Source organism: Humulus lupulus, chromosome 5 (assembly GCF_963169125.1).
Source record: "Humulus lupulus chromosome 5, drHumLupu1.1, whole genome shotgun sequence".
Taxonomy (NCBI): Eukaryota; Viridiplantae; Streptophyta; class Magnoliopsida; order Rosales; family Cannabaceae; genus Humulus; species Humulus lupulus.
In genome coordinates this window covers 9,527,288-9,552,004 of record NC_084797.1, presented here as the reverse complement: position 1 = coordinate 9,552,004, position 24,717 = coordinate 9,527,288, and the positions used below count along the sequence as shown (strand labels likewise).

General features: G+C 37.1%; 1 protein-coding gene across 1 annotated transcript; it reads right to left on the bottom strand.

The window, feature by feature from the left end:
• Positions 1-1,482: 1,482 nt before the first annotated feature.
• LOC133778822 (WAT1-related protein At2g37450-like) lies at positions 1,483-12,947 on the bottom strand. The gene is made up of 11 exons (XM_062218844.1): positions 12,745-12,947; positions 12,592-12,619; positions 10,856-11,008; positions 10,631-10,781; positions 5,259-5,383; positions 4,124-4,203; positions 3,916-3,993; positions 3,800-3,831; positions 3,364-3,488; positions 1,975-2,052; positions 1,483-1,545 (listed from the first exon to the last, which is right to left on the bottom strand). Exons 1-11 carry the CDS (start codon positions 12,945-12,947, stop codon positions 1,483-1,485), a joined length of 1,116 nt encoding a protein of 371 aa, XP_062074828.1.
• Positions 12,948-24,717: the final 11,770 nt, after the last annotated feature.

The following is a 24,717-nucleotide window of genomic DNA, read 5'->3' as shown; positions in this document are numbered from 1 at the left end:
AAATATGTGATAGATTTTAAATTGCCACAATATACACTGTTGTATGAAGTTATAACTTATTCATGTATGTCAAACAAGAAAACAATAAGTGATGACACCAATGCATCTAAAAAATTGAGTTGCCACAATTGCTCCCTATACATATAAAGTTAGTATAAACTTCAAATAAAACTACTATTTTTTTTAATAAATAATGCAATTAGTTATTTTATGTTGCTTGGAAATATATATATGGCCCTTAAGCATTCATTCATTATTATAATAAATTAAGTTCTTGAGTCTTAAAATAATATGCAACACTAATAGTAGCAAGTGAGAATAATATAGTTGAGATTTTAATTAAGTCAAGCTCTTAGTAGGGATGGAAATGGGGCAGATAATTGGAGGGGGGTGCTCCGCCCGCTCTCATCTTTGTTAACAATTTTAATCCTCATTCCTGCCCCACCTTCCCTCCTACCATATTCCTCGCCGGTGGCGGGTAATCCCCGTTGGGAAGAGGAATCCCTATGATCAGTACCCATTTATTTTTTTTTAAAAAATAGTTTACCTAAAACTAATTTATATTATTACACTACACTAATCACTCAAAGAATTACTTATTGTCCAGCATAAAATTAAAAATCTTTTAAAAAAAATTACTAACATGCTAGGGAATTGCATAAAGTATCATGTAAAATAAACGAGGCCCATCCGTATGGCGAAAATTTCTATCCCTAACTCCTAGTGATAGTTTTGAATAGAGTGCTTTAATATTTATTTGGCTAAAAATACTGGTATTTTCTTATTGATCATTATATTTCATCATAAGAAATTTTAGAGTTGTGGTGTTTAATTCTCATAGTAACAATATTGACAGCCACATGTCAATTCATTATTCATCTATTTCTTGTATCCACTTAGGTCAGTATATATATAAAGAGTTGTAATACTTTTTCATTATGTAACAAAATAGAAAGAAACATAGAGTGAGTTGATTCTTGGAGAGAAAACAGAGTAAGAGAGTGTGTGCCATTTACTTGTTTGTCTTTTTCAAAGAGTGATTTTTCACAGAGTGTTTGAGAGTTTTGTGAGAGTTGTCAAGAACAAATTGTCTTGACTGGGTTTGTATTGTTACTCTTCTTAGTGGATTCAAGAACTCGTGTGTGGACGAGCTCTAGCTGGATGTAGGTTCCATATTGGGGCTGAACTAGGGTAATTTCGTGTTGCATCTGTGAATGTTTTAGATTAGTCTCAAGCCTTGTTGGGATATTCCAACAGGAGTAAATCAATAAAATGAAATAATTAATATTTTAAAAGGAGCTTAGCTAAAAATATATATTATTTATATTAATTAATAATAATGTCATAATTTTGATTTTTTTTGCAATAATAATATTAATTAATATTAGGATTTAAAAGTAATTATTAGCTTATTAATTACTGAGTAAACAATAGTGAGTAGCTGAAGGTCCCAGTCAAGTCTCCATGCAGCTGCACTTGTTTCTAAACATAAGCCCAACATAGCTGATTGCAATACTTGTGAGGGAATACATTCATCAACTTCATCTGTTATACACAAAAAAACATAAGAGACTACACAAAAGGAAAAACGACACATTTATTCATTAAACGACAAACCATATACAATATATAGTAGTTATTACTTGTATGAGAAACCATGCATGCCGAGTAGGAGAAGCAACTGCTGAGCAACATGAGAGTGCCACGTACCCAATGGGAATTCGATGGCATAGAAGTAATTATATGAGAAGAGTGGTCATAATGGTGATGACCAATATAAAATGCTTCTTCGTTGTATAGACTGGTCGTCAAAGCACCGGCTACACATATCAGTGCTCCCAAACTCTTCACTTTACCTGCCTTTGTATGCACATTCACCTTCTCTAATGTACAAATTAATTAATGTTGTATTATTGTATCTTAATCAATTATGACATTATTAATTGATATAAATAATATATATATCTTAATTACCTGAAAGAGATAGATAAGATAAACGTGACAACTAGGATTAAGTTCAGAAAGTTTGTAGCATAGGTTGCCATTGTGTCTCTGATACCATAATAGTAAAGTATGGTAGATGTTATCTTACATGTGCATGCATATATATATATATATATATTAGACCATAAATAGCTGAAGAGACTAACAATTATCCTATAAATGCAGATACATACCTGTATGTAGTAGTGATACTGATCTCCAATTGGCCCATGCTATATCTTGAGCCAAATTTGGCACAACTTTTAGCATGTGCCAAATTTGACACAACTTTTAGCATGTGCCAAATTTGGCACAACTTTTAATATGTGCCTATAGTTTATAAATATTAATTTTATCATAAGGTTTGATTAAAGAAGATAGTCTTGGGAATATTAAATGTTGTGCCAAATTCGGCACATGCTAAAAGTTGTGCCAAATTTGGCTCAAAACATAGCATGGGCCAAATTTGGCCCACATTAAATATCATATTTTTAATTACTCATTTGTCACTCATTCTTTCTGGAGTGGTTCGTATTGGAGATCAGTATCACTACTACATACAGTTATGTATCTGCATTTATAGGATAATTGTTAGTCTCATCACCTATTTATGGTCTAATATATATATATGCATGCACATGTAAGATAACATCTACCATGGGACTTTACTATTATGGTATTAGAGACACAATGACAACCAATGCTACAAACTATTTTAACTTAATCTCAGTGTCACGTTTATCTTATCTATCTCTTTCAGGTAATTAAGATATATATATATGTATATATTATTTATATCAATTAATAATGTCATAATTAATTAACATACAATAATACAACATTAATTCATTTGTAGATTAAATAAGGTGAATGTGCATACAAAGGCAGGTAAAGTGAAGAGTTTGGGAGCAGTGATATGTGTAGCCGGTGCATTGACGACCAGTCTATTCAAAGGAGAAGCATTTTATATTCGTCCTCACCATCATGACCACTCTTCTCATATAATTACTTCTAAGCCATCGGATTCCCATTGGGTACGTGGCACTCTCATGTTGCTCGGTAGTTGCTTCTCCTACTCGGCATGGTTTCTCATACACATAAAAAACTATACTTCATAAATAAATGACATTAATCTAGCTAAAAAATCGCTTTGTAGTGGGAGTAGATCGTCATTGACATTGTATTCCTATTTTTCATACCACTACAAAATTGACAAGTTAATATAGTTTAGATGATTAAATACTATATCTAGTTTTTCTTAAGCAAAAAAATAAATATTATTTATATCAATTAATAATAATGTCATAATTTTGAATTTTTTTGGAATAATAAGATTAATTAATATTATGATTTAAAAGTAATTATTAGCTTATTAATTACCGAGTAAACAATAGTGAGTAACTGAAGGTCCGAGTTAATTCTCCATGCAGCTGCAATTGTTTCTAAACATAAGCCCAACACAGCTGATTGAAATACTTGTGAGGGAATACATTCATCAACTTCACCTGTTATACACAAAAAAACATAAGAGACTACACAAAAGGAAAAACGACACATTTATTCATTAAACGACAAACCATATATAATATATAGTAGTTATTACTTGTATGAGAAACCATGCATGCCGAGTAGGAGAAGCAATTGCTAAGCAACATGAGAGTGCCACGTACCCAATGGGAATTCGATGGCATATAAGTAATTATATGAGAAGAGTGGACATAATGGTGATGACCAATTTAAAATGCTTCTCCATTGTATAGACTGGTCGTCAAAGCATGGCCTACACATATCACTTCTCCCAAACTCTTCACTTTACCTGTCTTTGTATGCACATTCACCTTCTCTAATCTACAAAATAATTAATGTTGTATTATTGTATCTTAATTAATTATGCCATTATTAATTGATATAAATAATATATATCTTAATTACTTGAAAGAGATAGATAAGATAAACGTGACAACTGGGATTAAGTTCAGAAAGTTTGTGGCATAAGTTGTCATTGTGTCTCTGATACCATAATAGTAAAGTCCCATGGTAGATGTTATCTTACATGTGCATGCACATATATATATATATATTTATTAGACCATAACTAACTGAAGAGACTGACAATTATCCTATAAATGCAGATACATACCTGTATGTAGTAGTGATACCGATCTCCAATTGGCCCATGCTATATTTTGAGCCAAATTTGGCACAACTTTTAGTATGTGCCTATAGTTTATAAATATTAATTTTATCATAAGGTTTTATTAAAGAAGATAGTCTTAGGAATACTAAAAGTTGTGCCAAATTTGGCACATGCTAAAAGTTGTGCCAAATTTGGCTCAAAACATAGCATGGGCCAAATTTGGCCCACAATAAATATCACATTTTTAATTACTCATTTGTCACTCATTCTTTCTGGAGTGGTTCGTATTGGAGATCAGTATCACTACTACATAAAGGTATGTATTTGCATTTATAGGATAATTGTTAGTCTCTTCAACTATTTATGGTCTAATATATATATATATATATATGCATGCACATGTAAGATAACATCTACCATGAGACTTTACTATTATGGTATCAAAGACACAATGACAACCTATGCTACAAACTTTCTAAACTTAATCTCAGTTGTCACGTTTATCTTATCTATCTCTTTCAGGTAATTAAGATATATATGTATATATTATTTATATCAATTAATAATGTCATAATTAATTAAGATACAATAATAGATAATTAATTCATTTGTAGATTAAAGAAGGTGAATGTGCATACAAAGGCAGGTAAAGTGAAGAGTTTGGGAGCAGTGATATGTGTAGCCGGTGCTTTGACGACCAGTCTATTCAAAGGAGAAGCAATTTATATTGGTCATCACCATCATGACCACTCTTCTCATATAATTACTTCTAAGCTATCGGATTCCCATTGGGTACGTGGCACTCTCATGTTGCTCGGTAGTTGCTTCTCCTACTCGGTATGGTTTCTCATACATATAAAAAATTAAACTTCATAAATAAATGATATTAATCTAGCTAACAAATCGCTTTGAAGTGGGAGTAGATCGTCATTGACATTTTATTCCTATTTTTCATACCACTACAAAATTGACAAGTTAATATAGTTTAGATGATTAAATACTATATCTAGTTTTTCTTAAGCAAAAAAATAAATATTATTTATATCAATTAATAATAATGTCATAATTTTGAATTTTTTTGCAATAATAATATTATTTAATATTAGGATTTAAAAGTAATTATTAGCTTATTAATTACCGAGTAAACAATAGTGAGTAGCTGAAGGTCCCAGTCAAGTCTCCACGCAGCTGCACTTGTTTCTAAACATAAGCCCAACACAGCTGATTGCAATACTTGTGAGGGAATACATTCATCAACTTCACCTGTTATACACAAAGAAACATAAGAGACTACACAAAAGGAAAAACGACACATTTATTCATTAAACGACAAACCATATATAATATATAGTAGTTATTACTTGTATGAGAAACCATGCATGATGAGTAGGAGGAGCAACTGCTGAGCAACATAATAGTGCCACGTACCCAATGAGAATCTGATGGCATAGAAGTAATTATATGAGAAAAGTGGTCATAATGGTGATGGCCAATATAATTAAAATGCTTCTTCGTTGTATAGACTGGTCGTCAAAGCACCGGCTACACATATCAGTGCTCCCAAACTCTTCACTTTACCTGCCTTTGTATGCACATTCACCTTCTCTAATCTACAAATTAATTAATGTTGTATTATTGTATCTTAATTAAGTATGACATTATTAATTGATATAAATAATATATATATCTTAATTACTTGAAAGAGATAGATAAGATAAACGTGACAACTGGGATTAAGTTCAGAAAGTTTGTAGCATAGATTGCCATTGTGTCTCTGATACCATAATAGTAAAGTCCCATGGTAGATGCTATCTTACATGTCCATGCATATATATATATATATATATATTAGACCATAAATAGCTGAAGTGACTGACAATTATCCTATAAATGCAGATACATACGTGTATGTAGTAGTGATACTAATCTCTAATACGAACCACTCCAGAAGGAATAAGTATTAATTTATATAAATATATATGTGTCTCGATCATCCGACACACAAAGCTGCAAATAAAATTTTAATGGGTTCACTACTACAAATATAGACTTTTTCTGCGCTTTTTTTTTCTAGCATTAAATAAAACACGCAGATAAAAGGTTCATATGAGTCTGAAACACGAAGCAGGAACAAAAGTATAATTACGGTTTATATAGAAAACCACAGAGAAATATTTGGAAAATACCATTTTCTCTGCAGTTCCGTAATGAATACCGCAGAGAAATATGTGTGCAATGTTAAATTTTTAGACTTGAAAGTATAATATATAGTTACTTTATTTTAATTTTTGTAGAGCATACGGACAATGTTCGGAAAATAAATACATTGACACATTTAGAAATTCGCTAAGAGGTTCTTTCCCAAAACAACCCCAAAGTCACTAATGCGGTTTTATGTTCTAAGATACATCTATGATCTTGTAAATGCACCAAATCCAGCAGAAGTTATCAAGAATAGAGTATGTTATATTTTATATTTATTTTTTCGCTTAAGAAAAACTAGATATAATATTTACTCTAATCTATATTAACTTGTCAATTTTGTAGTGATATGACAAAAAGGAATACAATGTCAATGACGATCTACTCCCACTACAAAGGCATTTGTTAGCTAGATTACTGTCATTTATTTATGAAGTTTAATTTTTTATACGTGTATGAGAAACCATGCCAAGTAGGAGAAGCAACTGCCGAGCAACATGAGAGTGCCACGTAACCAATGGGAATCCGATGGCTTAGAGGTAATTATATGAGAAGAGTGGTCATGATGGTGGTGACCAATATAAAATGCTTCTCCTTTGAATAGACTGGTCGTCAAAGCACCGGCTACACAGATCACTGCTCCCAAACTCTTCACTTTACCAACCTTTGTATGCACATTCACCTTCTCTAATCTACAAATTAATTAATGTTGTATTATTGTATCTTAATAATTATGACATTATTAATTGATATAAATAATATATACATATATATGTATCTTAATTACCTAAAAGAGATAGATAAGATAAACGTGACACCTGAGATTAAGTTCAGAAAGTTTGTAGCATAGGTTGTCGTTGTGTCTTTGATACCATAATAGTTAAGTCCCATGGTAGATGTTATCTTGCATGTGCATGCATATATATATTTATATATATATTAGACCATAAATAGTTGAAGAGACTAACAATTATCCTATAAATGCAGATACATACATGTATGTAGTAGTGATATTGATCTCCAATACGAACCACTCCAGAAGGAATAAGTATTAATGTATATAAATATATATATGTGTCTCAATCATCTGATACACAAAGCTACAAATAAAATTTTAATGGGTTCACTACTACAAATATAGGTTTTCTCTGCGCTTTTTTTTTTAGCATTAAATGAAAAACGCAGAGAAAAGGTTCAAATGAGTCTGAAACATGAAACGGGAAAAAAAATAATATATAATTACAGTTTATAAAGAAAACCACAGAGAAATATTTGGAAAATACCATTTTCTCTGCGGTTTCATAAGGAAAACCGCAGAGAAATATGTGTGCAATGTTAAATTTTTAGACTTGAAAGTATAATATATAATTACTTAATTTTAATTTTTGTAGAGCAAACGCACAATGTTCGAAAAATGAATACATTGGCACATTTAGGAATTTGCTGAGAGGTTCTTGCCCAAAACAGCCCCAAAGTCACGAATGCAGTTTTTATGTACTAAGATACTTCTATGATCTTGTAAATGCACCAAATCCGGCAGAAGTTATCAAGAACAGAGTATGTTATATTTTATATTTATTTTTTTGCTTAAGAAAAACTAGATATAGTATTTAATCATCTAATCTATGTTAACTTGTCAATTTTGTAGTGGTATGAAACTTAGGAATACAATGTCAATGACAATCTACTCCCAGTACAAAGTGATTTGTTAGTTAGATTAATGTCATTTATTTATGAAGTTTAATTTTTTTATGTGTATGAGAAACCATGCCGAGTAGGAGAAGCAACTACCGAGCAACATGAGAGTGCCACGTACCCAATGGGAATCCGATGGCTTAGAAGTAAATATATGAGAAGAGTGGTCATGATGGTGATGACCAATATAAAATGCTTCTCCTTTGAATAGACTGGTCGTCAAAGCACCGGCTACACATATCACTGCTCCCAAACTCTTCACTTTACCTGCCTTTGTATGCACATTCACCTTCTCTAATCTACAAATGAATTAATGTTGTATTATTGTATCTTAATTAATTATGACATTATTAATTGATATAAATAATATATACATATATATATCTTAATTACCTGAAAGAGATAGATAAGATAAATGTGACAACTGAGATTAAGTTCAGAAAGTTTGTAGCATAGGTTGTCATTGTGTCTCTGATACCATAATAGTAAAGTCTCATGGTAGATGTTATCTTACATGTGCATGCATATATATATATATATATATATTAGACCATAAATAGCTGAAGAGACTGACAATTATCCTATAAATGCAGATACATACCTGTATGTAGTAGTGATACTGATCTCCAATACGAACCACTCCAGAAAGAATGAGTGACAAATGAGTAATTAAAAATGTGATATTTATTGTGGGCCAAATTTGGCCCATGCTATATTTTGAGCCAAATTTGGCCCAACTTTAGCATGTGCCAAATTTGGTACAACTTTTAGTATTCCCAGGACTATCTTCTTTAATCAAACCTTATGATAAAATTAATATTTATAAACTATAGGCACATACTAAAAGTTGTGCCAAATTTGGCTCAAAATATATCATGGGCCAATTGGAGATCGGTATCACTACTACAACCGCAGTTAAAAGTGTTTCTCATAAAAAAAAAATTTCAATTTCGAATTTTGAATTCTGATTATATATATATTTATAATTATAACCTAGCATTTTTAATAAAAAAAAATTAATTTTCAATTTTAATTATATATCATGGGCCAATTGGAGATCGGTACCCTGTGTTTTTGCAAAGTATCATTTTGGTACCCTCTGTTTTCAATAATGCTCATATGGTACCCTGTATTTTAAAATCGTACATATTTGGTACCTAAACTCAAATTTAATTAATAAAATTTTACCAATTTAATCAAACAGCTGTCAATTATGTAAGTTCTAAATTTAAATTTAATTACTTAATTACATATAACTAATGACAGTTTGATCATATTGACAAAATTTTATCTATTAAATCTGAGTCTATGGTATCAAATATGTATAATTTTTAAAATACCGAGTACTATATGAGCATTATTAAAAACAGAGGGTACCAAAATGATACCTTGCAAAAACATATGGTACCAAATAAGTAAATTCCCTATATTATATTATATATGATTTGTTGTTTAATGAATATATGTGTCGTTTTGCCTTTTGTGAAGTCTCTTATGTTTTTTTGTGTATAACTGGTGAAGTTGATGAATGTATCCCCTCACAAGTATTGGACAAACTATGCTGACATGTATCATAGCAGTATTGCAATCAACTGTGTTGGGCTTGTGTTTAGATACAAGTGTAGCTGCATGGAGACTTGACTGGGATCTTCAGATACTCACTATTGTTTACTTGGTAATTAATAATAAACTAATTACTTTTAAATCCTGATATTAATTATTACTATTATTGATTTTTATTCAATATAGGGAGTGTTTACGACTGTAACATTTTGCTTACTCACTTGGGTGATCTCAAAACAAGGGCTCACTTATCCTTCTATGTTCAACTCACTAAATATGATTTTGGTAGCTATATTTAAAGCTCTCTTATAAGCATACTAAATAGTAAATGTATATGTATATTATTTTTGCAGTTTGATTGGGATGGTGCTGAAAATGTACATGTATATTATTGTACTCCTTTTTTAGGGGTAAGAGAAAGGAGACTGAAAGCCTGGCTCAACAACAACAGCAATTAGAAAGTGTAAACTCATAAATTTCTGGTAATGATCAGTCTAGTCCTGGTGGACATGCATGCATAGGATTACATATTGGAACCTCAAGAATATGATGATATAAGAAGAAGAGGATGAATAATGATTTTATAATACCTAGGTGCTTATTAGAACTCATTTAAATAATAATGAGTCTGCAACTTAATTTCAGCACTTAATAAATATTTAAATGAGTTCTAATAAGCACCTATGTATTATAAAATCATTATTCATTATTTTCTTCTTCTTATATCATCATATGCTTGAGGTTTCAATATGTAATCCTATGCCTATTGTCCACTAGGACTAGACTGATCATTACCATAAATTTCTGGGTTTACACCTTCTAATTGTTGTTATTGTTGAACCAGGTTTTCGGTCTCCTTTCTCTTATCCCCAAAAAGGAGAATAATAATATACAACAACAATAATATACATGTACATTATCAGCACCATCTCAATCAAACTGGAAAAATAATATACATGTACATTTACTATTTAGTTTGCATGTATATATATATATATAATTAATAAAGCTTTTTTATATTATTAATGCAAATTATAATATGGTACTTACGTTCCACTTCTGATGGCTTCACCAAGAAGAGAGTTTCAAATACAGCTACCAAAATCATATTTAGTGAGTTGAACATAGAAGGATAAGTGAGCCCTGGTTTTGAGATCACCCAAGTGAGTAAGCAAAATGTTACAGTCGTAACAAACACTCCCTATATTAAATAAAAATTAATAATATTATTAATTAATATCAGGATTTAAAAGTAATTAGCTTATTATTAATTACCGAGTAAACAATAGTGAGTAGCTGAAGATTCCAATCAAGTCTCCATGCAACTGCATTTGTATCTAAACACAAGCCCAACACAGCTGATTGCAATACTGCTATGATACATGTGAGCATAGTTGCCCAATACTTGTGAGGGAATACATTCATCAACTTCACCAGTTATTCACAAAAAAAAACATAAGAGACTACACAGAAGGCAAAACGACACATATTTTCATTAAACAACAAACCATATATAATATATAGTAGTTAATATTACTTGTATGAGAAACCATGTCAAGTAGGAGAAGCATCTGCCGAGCAACATGAGAGTGTCACGTACCCAATGGGAATCTAATGGCTTAGAAGTAATTATATGAGAAGAGTGGTCACAATGATGATGACCAATGTAAAATGCTTCTCCTTTGTCCAGACAGATCACTGCTCCCAAATTTTTCACTTTACTTATTTTTGTATGCACATTCACCTTCTCTAATTTACAAATTAATTAATTATGACCTTATCAATTGATATAAATAATATATATCTTAATTCAAGAGATAAATAAGATAAGCATGACAACTTAGATTAAGTTCAGAAAGTTTGTATATAGCTGTATAAATGCACATGTATAAATGCAGATGCAGATGATGCAGACCATGGTAGAGACTGACAATTATCCTAGAAATGCAAAATGCATAGTTGTATATATATATATATATGTCTCAATCATCTGATACACAAAGCTGCAATGAAGATTTTAATGGGTTAAGTCAAAGGAGATATCCTCAATAATCTTGTTGAGGCCCACCCTAGACTCAACAGTAGTTACCTTATTAGACCTATTTTCACTTTAATATATATACTGAGGAACGACTACAATTCATCTTTTTTTTTGCAATATCGGTGTATCATTTTCTATTTTTGACACCTGGATAGATATAATTCCAAATTTTTTTATATGACGGTGTACATTGTAGGTATTTAGAATATCCTACATATTTTCAAGAAATTCTGAATAGTTTACAAAGTCGAAAACAGAGTTCAAACTGTCAAATTTTACACGCGTGCACAAAAAAACAGGCACACGTGCAACAAACAATTTAGACTCTGTTTCTGTACCATAATTTATTCAGAATTTCTTGAAAATTTGTAGGATATTCTAAATAACTATAATGTACACCATCATATAAAAAAATTTGAAATTATAACTATTCAGGTACCGAAATAGATAAAAAATGTACCAGTGTTGCAAAAAAATGATGCATTGTAATCTCTCCCTATATATATACCATATATAATTTTATATTTTAATAAAATAAATATGAAGATCTTTTTTATATAAAAATAATAATTACGTTTTAGAGTAGTTTTATGGAAAAATTATTTATGCCAAGCTATTATATATTAGCTGTTTTTTAATTATAATTATTTATTTATGATATAGTTTATATGGAAACATGATACTTAGTTTTTCCTTTAAAAAATAATAATTTAACGGATCAATAGTTAAATTTGAAATTATATATAAACATAAATTAGAGTTATGTAGAAAAAATAATAATTAGTGGAGCATTATTTTATAAAGAAGGGAAAAAAAGATATTCAACATTGAATGCCTTTAGTTAAAACAATTTTCCAAATAATAAACCCTAATCATTAATGTCATATATATATATATATATCATATCAATGATAAAATTAATGGCTTAATTACCCGGTTAGGGCGTATTCACAAATATCTAGAACCAAACAAGCCCACTGAACTTCTTTTCTTCACCTCTGCCAACCAAAGAAAAAACCATCACTATATATAATATATAACCAGAAGGGCTATAACTAGGGCAGCCATGAAAGAAAGAAAGAAACAAAAAACAGGCATAAGAAGTATATGTATATGTATGTACCTTTCGAAATAGCAGGCAAAAGGAGCAACAGACACTGCTGCAATCATGTGACGGTAGGTTATCAAAGCGAAGACGAAAGTTCCTTGAGTCAGAACGACTTTCGAGAGGAGTTGCATTCCGGTTGCGAAAGCTTGAATCAATATCATGGCTTGCACTGTTTGGGACTGTGCAAACCATTTTTTGATCAAACTCACTATAGCCATTGAAACTGTATAATAGCTATAAATACATTAATGTATGGCCAACGAGCTCCCCTTTGTCATTATTTATAGGGGACTTATTCACTCCCTCACCTCCCTTTAGAGCTGTGAGAAAGCTCAAATGGGACAAAAATAATTTACAGTAGAAGAAGGTCATTTTCTTTACATTATGACCTTTGACAATAATGGGTTTCGTAACCTAACCTGCTTTCACACTATAGTATATATATGCAGAACTGTACCCTCACTACTACAAAAACAACATTTTAGGACTCGCGCCCCGCGAGTCCTCTATTTGAAAGTCTTAAAAACTAAGGTTTTTTAGCGAGTCCTAAAAAGTTTTATTTTTATTTTTTTTTTAAATTAAATGGTAGCAAAAGTTCCCACCGGAGCTCCAACGGTGACAGCGGTGCCACCACCCCACGGTGGTGGTTCGGTCCAATCTTTTAGTGGGTTTTGAAGACCAAAGCACAAGGAATGCTGTGGTTGTGGTCATTTGGCTCGGGGTGGCTTGAGGAGGTCGAAAAATGCTAAAAATGTTTCAGAAACCCACATGGTCGTCAAACTTTGGAGGCTCCGTCGACTAGGCTAGGGGGTGTGTGAGGCTAAGGGCTCGCAGAGCTGGGGGTATCGGGGGCCGGGGAACACTATGGGTCGGCGCATGTAGGCGGTGGGTGGCCGGAGAGCCGCCATAAATGGCTAGGCGATGGGGTTTTGTGAGAGAAACCCACAAAAGTTTCTGAACTTGGAGGCTCCGTCGACTAGGCTTGGGGGCGCGTGAGGCCATGGGCTCGCGTGGTTGGGGATTTCGGGGGCCCGGGAACGCCTTGGGCCGGCGCGTGTGGGTGGGGGGTGGCCGAAGCACCGCTGTTCGTGGCTGGGCAGTGGAGTTCGTGAGAGAGAGAGAGATAGAGAGAGATAAATGGGGGAAGAGAGCAAGGAGAGAGAGAGAGAGAGAGAGAGAGAGAGAGAGAGAGAGAGAGAGAATGGGCTGTTATTTTTTTTTCTTTGTGGTTTAATACATAATAAAACTTTAGTTAAAAAAAATCATTCAAACTTTTAGGACACATAAGATTTTAGGGCTCGTTTTGCGTGTCCTAAAAGAAATTCTTTAAGGACTCTCAATGAGTGTCCTAAAAAGTCCATGAACTTTTGTTAAAAACAAATTCAAAATTTTAGGACACACATAAGCTTTTAGGTCTCACTTTGCGTGTCCTAAAAGAAATTATTTAAGGACTCTCAATGAATGTCCTAAAAAGTCCAAGAACTTTTGTTAAAAAAAAATTCAAACTTTTAGGACACGCATCGGTTTTTAGGGCTCGCGTTGTGAGTCCTAAAAGAAATTCTTTAAGGACCCTCAATGAGTGTCCTAAAAAGTCCAAGATATGTTTTTAGAACTCGCATCTAGGTGAGTGTCCTAAAAAAGTGTCCTAAAAGCATGTTTTTGTAGTAGTGTCATGCATCTTTCCATATAAGAACATAATATTTTTTTTCCCTTTTTTGGAGAAAACAACATAATATCTATTAAACATAAGAAAAAATAAAATAAAATAAACAAGAGCTGAATTTTCATATTTTTTTAAATAACTATCACCACTGTTTAAATTACAATGTTAGCAATAATAAATTGTCTTTTTTTTTTTTTTACAATAACTCTACTGTTTTTTTTAGTAACTCATATTTTGTTGTTAAATGTCTTGAATTTTATTATGGTATTGGGGCTTGATGCTTCTTGGACTAAAAAGGGAAACGAAATATCAATAAAGTAGATTAGGGTTTGATTGGTTTTCATTATAATATAATATTCAATTATACATAATTCAAAATAAAATTCTTAAAATAAATTAATTATTAAAAATACTATATAGTTCAAAATTCTAGCCAGAGAAAAAGAGAGAGATGATGGAGAGTGAGAGAGATAGAAATAAACTCTGTTTTGGCTGCTTACTTCCTTCGACAGCCTACTTAGCTTAAGCATATCCCATGGTCAAAAGACCAAAATGCCCCTAGGGCGATTTAAAACCTCTCAAGGCTGGCAAGGGTAAAACTATCATTTCCCGTCTATCCCGTTAATCATAATTAACGACCTCCAATTCCCGTTACTCTCAATTTCTTCAAATAATAATTCAATCATATCTCATTACCCAATCATTCTTGGTAATGTACTAAGCATCAAATTACACTCAGACACACTCTGAGCCCGGTAATTAATCACGTTATGACTAAACCACTAACTTGCATTCTAGGATCGTCTCATGCCGAATGGCTCGAACATATCCACATAATAATGTGGTCTCACCCATAAATCACAAACATGCACATAAACATACAGATATGCCCTCAATGGGCCAAAATTACGAAAATGCATTTCTGATAAGAAGTGGGCCCACATGCATGCAATTATCTTCATATAATAATATAATTCACGTAATCATGCATTCACAAATATCCAGAACCAAACAAGCCCACTGAACTTCTTTTCTTCACCTCTGCCAACCAAAGAAAAAACCATCACTTGTATATATAATATATAACCAGAAGGGCTATAACTAGGGCAGCCATGAAAGAAAGAAAAAACAGGCATAAGAAGTATATGTATATGTATATGTATGTACCTTTCGAAATTGCAGGCAAAAGGAGCAACAGACACTGCTGCAATCATGTGACGGTAGGTTATCAAAGCGAAGATGAAAGTTCCTTGAGTCAGAATGACTTTCGAGAGGAGTTGCATTCCGGTTGCGAAAGCTTGAATCAATATCATGGCTTACACTGTTTGGGACTGCGCAAACCATTTTTTGATCAAATTCACTATAGCCATTGAAACTGTATAATAGCTATAAATACATTAATGTATGGCCAACGAGCTCCCCTTTGTCATTATTTATAGGGGACTTATTCACTCCCTCACCTCCCTTTAGAGCTGTGAGAAAGCTCAAATGGGACAAAAATAATTTACTGTAGAAGAAGGTCATTTTCTTTACATTATGACCTTTGACAATAATGGGTTTCGTAACCTAACCTGCTTTCACACTATAGTATATATATATATGCAGAATTGTACCCTCACTACTACAAAAACAACATTTTAGGGTTCGTTGCGAGCCCTAAAAAAATTTTTAGGACTCGCGTAAAAATTAAGATTTTTTAGCGAGTCCTAAAAGAATGTTTTTAGGACTTGCATTATGAGTCCTAAAAAAATTTATTTTTTATTTTTAAAAAATTAAATGGTAGCACTACTACAAAAACATCCTTTTAGGACACTCACATATATGCGAGTCCTAAAAACAGCTTCTGGACTTTTTAGGACTCGCAGAGCGAGTCCTAAAATCTCTGTGTGTCCTAAAAAAGTTTGATGTTGGGTTTTAAAAAAACACCTCTTGGACGCGAGTCCTAAAAACTTATGTGTCTCCTAAAAATTTGAATTTTAAAAAGTCACAAATTCCCTCCAATCTCTTGGACTTTTTAGGACTCGCGTTGAGAGTCCTTAAAGAATTTCTTTTAGAACTCGGAACGTGAATCCTAAAATCTAATGCGTGTCCTAAAAACAAATTAAAGTTTTATAAATAACTAAATTAAAAAAAACAAACCCACACTTATTAGCCCCCTCTTCTTTCTCTCTCCTCTCTCTCCTTCCCTCTCTCTCACCTGAAAGTTTGTCGAGCCCGACCGCCGTCTTCCCCGCCGCCACCAGCAGCACGCGCCGGCCAGGGAGCTTTGGAGGCCACCGAAGCTTCGACCTCCGCAAGCTCGAACCCTCACGCACCACCTAAGACGGACAACAGAGAAGATCGGTTTTGGGTTTTCCCAAAGTTTTCGACGAGATTCCGACCACCTTGGGTCGTTGTGAGTCGAGCCACCACCACCATCGTACTCAACACTTTCATACGAGCAAAACCCAACCAAGGATCGGGTTAGAAGTCATCGGATTTCATTTTTAGTGTTCGTCGGAATCTATGGAGTTTGAAACTTTTTACCTCCAATCTGGCCACCACATTCTGTTCCACGAAGAACCACCACTACCACGACATTCCCCGAGCCTTAGGCTTCGAAAGCCAATCATTGTTTTCTCGAACCACCGTCGCGGGTGGTGGCGCCGCCGCTGTTGCCGGAGCTCCGGCGGGAGCTTTGGCTACCAATTCATTTTTTTAAAATTAATAATAAAATTTTTTAGGACTCGCACATTCTTTTAGGACTTGCAACACAAGTCCTAAAACACCCCAGTTTTTAAGGCTCTCAAATAGAGGACTCGCGCTCCGCGAGTCCTAAAAACCCTTTTTTGTAGTAGTGTAGCCAAAGCTCCCACTGGAGCTACAATGGTGACGGCGGCGCCACCACCCCACGGTGGTGGTTCGGTCCGATCCTTTAGTGGGTTTTGAAGCCCAAAGCACAAGGAATACTGTGGTTGTGGTCATTTGGCTCGGGGTGGCTCGAGGTGGTCGAAAAATGCCCAAAATGCTTCGGAAACCCACATGGTCGTCAAACTTTGGAGGCTCCGTCGACTAGGCTAAAGGGTGCGTGAGGCTAGGGGCTCGCAGGGCTGGGGGTTTCGGGGGCCAGGGAAGTCTATGGGTCGGCGCATGTAGGCAGTGGGTGGCCGGAGAGCTGCCGTAAGTGGCTAGGCAGTGGGGTTTTGTGAGAGAAACCCACAAAAGTTTCTGAACTTGGAGGCTCCATCGACTAGGCTTGGGGGCGCGTGAGGCCATGGGCTCGCGGGGCTGGGGGTTTCGGCAGCCTGGGAACGCCGTGGGCCGGTGCGTGTAGGCAGGGGGTGGCCGGAGCACCGCCGTTCGTGGCTGGGCAGTGGAGTTCGTGAGAGAGAGAGAAATGGGGGAAGAGAGCAAGAAGAGAGAGAGAGAATGGGCTGTTATTTTTTTTTCTTTGTGGTTTAATACATAATAAAACTTTAGTTAAAAAAATCATTCAAACTTTTAGGACACACATAAGATTTTAGGGCTCGTTTTACGTGTCCTGAAAGAAATTATTTAAGGACTCTCAATGAGTGTCCTAAAAAGTCCATGAACTTTTGTTAAAAAAAAAATCAAACTTTTAGTACACACATAAGCTTTTAGGGCTCGCTTTGCGTGTCCTAAAAGAAATTCTTTAAGGATTCTCAATGAATATCCTAAAAAGTCCAACAACTTTTGTTAAAAAGAAAATTCAAACTTTTAGGGCACGCATCGGTTTTTAGGGCTCGCGTTGTGAGTCCTAAAAGAAATTCTTTAAGGACTCTCATTGAGTGTCCTAAAAAGTCCAAGAGATATTTTTAGGACTCGCATCTAGGTGAGTGCCCTAAAATAATGTCCTAAAAGCTTGTTTTTGTAGTAGTGTCTGCATCTTTCCATATAAGAACATAATATCTTTTTTTCCCTTTTTTTTTGAAGAAAACAACAAAATATCTATTAAACGTAAGAAAAAATAAAATAAAATAAAATGGAGCTGAATTTTCATATTTTTTTTAAATAACTATCATCTCTGTTTAAATCACAATGTTAGCAATAATAAATTGTCTTTTTTTTTTTTTACAATAACTCTACTGTTTTTTTTAGTAACTCATATTTTGTCGTTAAATGTTTTGAATTTTATTATGGTATTGGGGCTTGATGCTTGATGCTTCTTAGACTAAAAAGGGAAACGAAATATCAATAAAGTAGAGTAGTGTTTGATTGGTTTTCATTATAATTTAATATTCAATTATACATAATTCAAAATAAAATTCTTAAAATAAATTAATTATTAAAAATACTATTACTTCAAAATTCTAACCCGAGAAAAAGAGAGAGATGATGGAGAGTGAGAGAGATAGAAATAAACTCTGTTTTGGCTGCTTACTTCCTTGGACAGCCTACTTAGCTTAAGCATATCCCATGGTCAAAAGACCAAAATGCCCTTAGGGCGATTTAAAATCTCTCAAGGCTAGCAAGGGTAAAACTGTCATTTCCCGTCTATCCCGTTAATCATAATTAACGACCTCCAATTCCCGTTACTCTCAATTTCTTCAAATAATAATTAAATCATATCTCATTACCCAATCATTCCTGGTAATGTACTAAGCATCAAATTACCCTCAGACTCACTCCGAGCCCGGTAATTAATCACGTTATGACTAAACCGCTAACTTGCATTCTAGGATTGTCTCATGCTGAATGGCTCGAACATATCCACATAATAATGTGGTCTCACCCATAAATCAAAAACATGCACATAAATATACATATATGCTCACAATGGGCCAAAATTACGAAAATGCATTTCTGATAAGAAGTGGGCCCACATGCATGCAATTATCTTCATATAATAATATAATTCACATAATCATGCATTTAATCCAGGCATTAAACCACATTAGGGAACTTGGGACATTACATAAAATTTTCGTAATTTGTATGGGAAAATTTAATTAACAAATACTCAGTTTATGAGAAAACTAATCACATATTGGAACTCAAAATTAAACAAAAAAATATCAGCAAAAGGAGGGGTACTATGGTAATTAACATAGCAAAAACTCATCATCTGAATCTTGAGTCCATATCGTGTCTTTAGCCAAGCCACCTCTTCTCTTTCATTTTTCCCTAGCCGCCACCACCCCGTCCTCCACTCGTTTGCCTCATTATCTCCACCATCTTCTCCGGTCACCCACCCTCACCACCAGCGATTCACCTTAGGCGCACCCTCCGTGAAACCCAGCTAAGAACACCCAGCTGCGCCATCGACGAACACAGCCTCAATATGCGCATCTCTGCGCGATTCCATTCGCGAGCCCCCAAATCCAAAACGACGAGGATAGGCTGAGGCGAGGGATGGGCTGGTGGTGGTCGGAGGCAATGGAGAAGGGTGGCGCCTGGGCTCAGTGCGATTCTTGATGCTCAAAGCTGCACAAAACGATGGGGATGGCTGGGGTTGCGACGGGGTTTTGCGCGCAGGGGATGGGGGTTCTGGTGGTGGTCGGAGGTTAGGGAGGAGGTTGGATCAGGCGTACACCTGTCCCCCAAGCCCCTGCTCGTGGAATACGACGCCGTATAAGGCCACAGTAGGGACTTTTAGGCTCCCCCACGAACTCTTCATATTCCATATTTTACGCAAGCGCCTGATACGTGGAACATCATGGTTGGTGACGGTACGTCTTCCGAGAACCACATTTAATGGCCTAGCCTATGCCCAGCCGTCGTTTCGTATTTCGAGTGGAGGGCCTTGGATCCCACGTCTGGGCCATCCAACGGCCCTCTTTACGTGATCCTTCACGTATATAAAAGGGATGGCCACCCCAAGCATGGGCCACCCTTTCATTTGAAATTTCTCAAGAATTGTCTCCTTCTTCTCTCTTCATCTCAGAAGAAAAACCCCCTTCTCTGTGACTGCTATTTCCAGCGTTCAAGAAGCTCAGTCGTAAGGACTCCTTCAAAGCTTTGGAAACAAACACTCCGACGAAGTTTCCACCTAGGCGACACCTTCACCCACCTCCTAGCCAAACACTGTAAGTCTCTTGACCATGTGTGTTTTGAAAATATATTTCACTGTAGCTTAGGTAAATATTTTACTGTAGTCGTATGCAAGGGTTTACTGGGTTTTGTGGATACGGAGGGTGAAAGCCTTTTAGGTTAGGGTATTTTTGCTGTAGGAAATCACTTAAGAGTGTGGTTTACAGGATGCTTTTTCTGGGGACAATTTCTGGGTAGGATTTTTGACATATTTTGGGTGCAAAACTGGGTAGCTTAGGGGACACGCCTCACAGGCGGTTTTGCCTCTCATGCCTATTGGAACTTTCCCTCCAAGGCAAATTCTATCCTGACCCTCCTGACACACGAATTCGAGTAATCTGGGATCTGTTGGGAGCACAGACGCGTGTTCATAGAACCGCGTGGTCTCACTCTCCACGGGCTGGGCTTACCTCAGCTCGTGCAAATAACACTTTGATTCTTCCTCATGCTTAGGTCGCCTTTTCTAAAATCTTTTCTTTTGTTCGCTAGGCGACCAGATGGCACCAAAGAGGAATGCCCCACAGAAGACCGTCGGAAGCTCGGCCTCCCAGCAGGACAAAGGCAAAGCGGTGATGCCTGACTCCTCGATCCCCCGCTTTGGGCTGGCAGTGGAGAAGGAGCTCGAGGTGGCTCCTAATGCATTTTTTGAGGCGAAGAGGATCGTCTCAAAAATTACCGACCAGGTGAAAATCAACAAAATCTTCCTTTCCCACAACATCGCACTGGGGAAGGCATCTGTGGTGGCCCGACCTCCCGTTGTGCGCCACTCGACGAATCGTTCGCGGCTTGGAGCGGCGAGCATTTTAAGGCAGGGGCCTTCCTCCCGTTGGATCAGTATTTTGGTGATTTCCTCAATTACGTAGAGTTGGCCCCATTTCAGCTCCCCCCTAACTCCTACCGCTTGCTGGCGGGGTTGAAATACTTGTTTCAGAAGCACGAGTGGGAGGTCCCCACTCCTGCAGACATTTTATACTTTTTCTGCCTCAAGGCCAGCCCGGATCAGCGGGGGCGAGGCGACGGGTTTTATTACCTAACCCGGTTTCCTAATAGGGCTACGGTCATCGAGCTGCCCAGCCACCCCAATGACTTCAAAGATCAATTCTTTATGTCAACGGGGTTCCGGAGCTGCGAGCACCACTACTTCAATCTCCCTCGTAAGTTTTCTCCGACTTTAGCTCGTACGTTAAGTATCATACAATTCCTCATGAATCCCTTTCTGACTTAGACTAATCCTGCAGCCATCTTTGCGAGGACAAAGAAATCTGTGACCCTCGGGGCCCAATACGAGACACTGGCGGGCTTGCCCCCCAGTGAGAAAGATTATCGCGTACTTGTGACAGACGAGACGATGGTGGCCTGCAAGCTGATTTTCCCAAATCAGACTTTGAACCTGAAAAGGCCCCGGGGGCCTCCCCCAGCTCGCGACACCAGACCCACCATCGTGGAGGAGGTCGCGGGAGATGAAGATGAGGAGGACGAGGACAATGAAGTTTCGCTCGTGAGGAACCGGAAGCGGGCCTTGGAGGTCGTCCCGGGGACGGGCGAAGAGAGGACCCAGTCCGGAGCAGCCGCAGGTCCTTCTGGCCAAGGTAACCCTTACATGTTTAGGAGTCTAGATAGGGCCATTGCCGACCCCCGGCTAGCTAGGTTCAATCCTAGACAGCTAGTCCACCATCATCGAAGTGATCCGGACCTGAACACAACCCTGCTCCACTGTGTCGACCGGCTCATGCTGGACTACCAAGATAGCCGGCCTAGGGGTACCGTAGTAGTAGATAACACCCTAGCCTTTAGTTCGATCCTATTCGAGGAGTACGGGACCAACCTTCGGTCGTGGCCATCACTCCGGGGGGGTGCCGTAGCTCCGGGGCTTAGGCAATATGTAGAGGAATCTAGCCCTGAGTCAGCCTCGGACCCAGAACTTGCGCCAGCTCGGGAAGTAATCGACTTAGATTCTTCTACTAGCTCGGGGGTTAGGATTCCCTTTAGTATACATCTACTTGAACTTCTCTCAATACCCCTTTGTTTTTGTTTCTGTATGATTGTCAACTTGTACTAACCATGCTTGTGTTTCGACAGAAGAAATGTCTCAGCCCGAGGAGAGTCTGCGAGGTGCGGTCTTCGGGGGGGAACTCCGCAGCTAGGCCAAGAATGAAGAGGCTCCGGACATCCAAGAACACCGCCGGGACCCCCACCAAGTCTCCAGCAAAGGAGAAGGAGCGAGCCCCAGCTGCACAGGTCGCGGGAGCGGTTCTTCCTGCTGCAGGGGGAAGCAACATGCCTCCACCGGCTCCGCGATCTCCATCCGCCGCCCGGGACGCAGGAACGGAGGTCGGGACTTCGGCCATCGTACCCTCCGATGTACGCATCCTAGTCAATTCCCAGGACCTGGGGAAGAACCCTGAGGCCTTCTGGGGAACGGTGTATGAGTCGGCGAACTACGCCGTCAGCCACATATACAAGTTCACCGAGAAGCAGCTCCGGGACATCGAAACCAGGAGCCCGGTGGGCGTGCTGGAGTCTTCGCTAGGCATGGCCATGACGGTAAGCTAACCTTAACCTTTTTGTGGTTTTTTATATTGTTATACTTTGCCCTGCTTTTTTCTAAGGCAATTGTCTTTCCGTCTTCGCAGAGCGCTGTCGCCCTTCATCAGAGCATCATCAGGACCAAAACTCAACTCGAGGACATGAGGAATGAGCATCAGACTACCCTGCAGGCGGCTAAGGATGCCTTGGCGGCCTCTCAGGTATAGTTGGAAAAATCCCGCTCGAAGATCCAAGAGCTCGAGACCTCCCTCGCCACCTTGAAGATAGACCTAGATGCTGCGAAGATCAAGGTTCAAGCTGCCCAGGCTACCCTAGAGGCCGAGCGGACAACTTCGGAAAAGTCCATGGAAGATCTGTTCTACCACTGCTGGGCCTACAATCCAGACGCTGACTTCTCCTTCATGTCAACGAGCCTCTGGGAGCGCTTGCTGGTGAAGTTCCAAGCTCGCCTTGATAAAGAGGTGCCTTCTGAGACCGGGGAAGGCTCTGGCGCAGCTGAACAAGGCGAGACGGCGACCTCCAAGGGGCCACCTGGCGGAGCTTAGGGCGTTTCTTCTCTTGTGCCCTTCACTATTTTTAAATATTTTTTATGTAACCTTTGCATGAGGTGCTTCCACCTCGAGACAATTTTATTCAACTCTTTCAATTGATCCTCTTTTTTGCCTTTACGCGTTTTGGTTACAATTTCTTGAAAAACTTAGTTCGCGCTAATATTTATCCGTATCTCGAGCTCTTTAGGAAGAACAACGATCAATAGATTTAAATCAACTTCTAAGTTTTATGACCCGGTTAGGACCAGGAACTTAATTTGAAAACTTAGTTCGTGTTAACTTTTATCCATATCTCGAGCTCTTTAAGAAGAACAACGATCAATAGATTTAAATCAACTTCTAAGTTTTATGACCCGGTTAGGACCAGGAACTTAATTTGAAAACTTAGTTCGTGTTAACTTTTATCCATATCTCAAGCTCTTTAAGAAGAAGAACGATCAATAGATTTAAATCAACTTCTAAGTTTTATGACCCGGTTAGGACCAGGAACTTAATTTGAAAACTTAGTTCGCGTTAACTTTTATCCATATCTCGAGCTCTTTAAGAAGAAGAACGATCAATAGATTTAAATCAACTTCTAAGTCATTAAGGAGACCTGGTTATATCCAGGTACCATATGCCCCCCAAGTAACTGGGAAAGGGTCTTTCGTGGTTACTTTTGGTTACACTTGAAGTTATGTACAAATACAAACAAAAGCTGATTCTCATTGCTTAATACATAAAAAATTACCCTCCTAGGCCTTACAAGTGAATCATTGATAATATTTCTTTAAATGGATGGCGTTCCAAGTCCGCGGGACTGCCCCTCCATCAAGCCGAGCTAACTTATAAGTTCCCTCCTTAATGATCTCGATGACCTAGTATGGTCCTTCCCAGTTTGGTCCCAAGACTCCATCTTTTGGATCTTTCCCGGCCAGGAAAACTCTCCTTAGGACCAAGTCGCCAATGCTAAAGGCGTGCCTTTTGACTTTGGAGTTGAAATAGCGAGTGATTTTCTATTGATAATGGGCGAGCTGGAGTTGCGAATCTTCTCACCTTTCATCAACTAGGTCAAGGGAATTGCACAGTAGCTCGTGGTTTCGATCTTGGTCGTAAGACTGGACTCTATGCGATAGCACCTTAACCTCCACGGGGAGGACTGCCTCACTCCCAAAGGTTAGGGAAAAGGGAGTATGACCCGTAGGAGTTCGATGCGAG

What these genes read in the sequence shown, in the direction of transcription:
- LOC133778822 (XM_062218844.1), bottom strand. Translation starts at nt 12,947, where the DNA reads ATGGCTATAGTGAGTTTGATCAAAAAATGGTTTGCACAGTCCCAAACA. An exon ending in TACTCACTATTGTTTACTCG is followed by an intron (nt 10,782 to 10,855) that starts GTAATTAATAAT and finishes TATTTAATATAG; the next exon opens with GGAGTGTTTGTTACGACTGT. An exon ending in GAAGCCATCAGAAGTGGAAC is followed by an intron (nt 5,384 to 10,630) that starts GTAAGTACCATA and finishes TGTGTATAACAG; the next exon opens with GTGAAGTTGATGAATGTATT.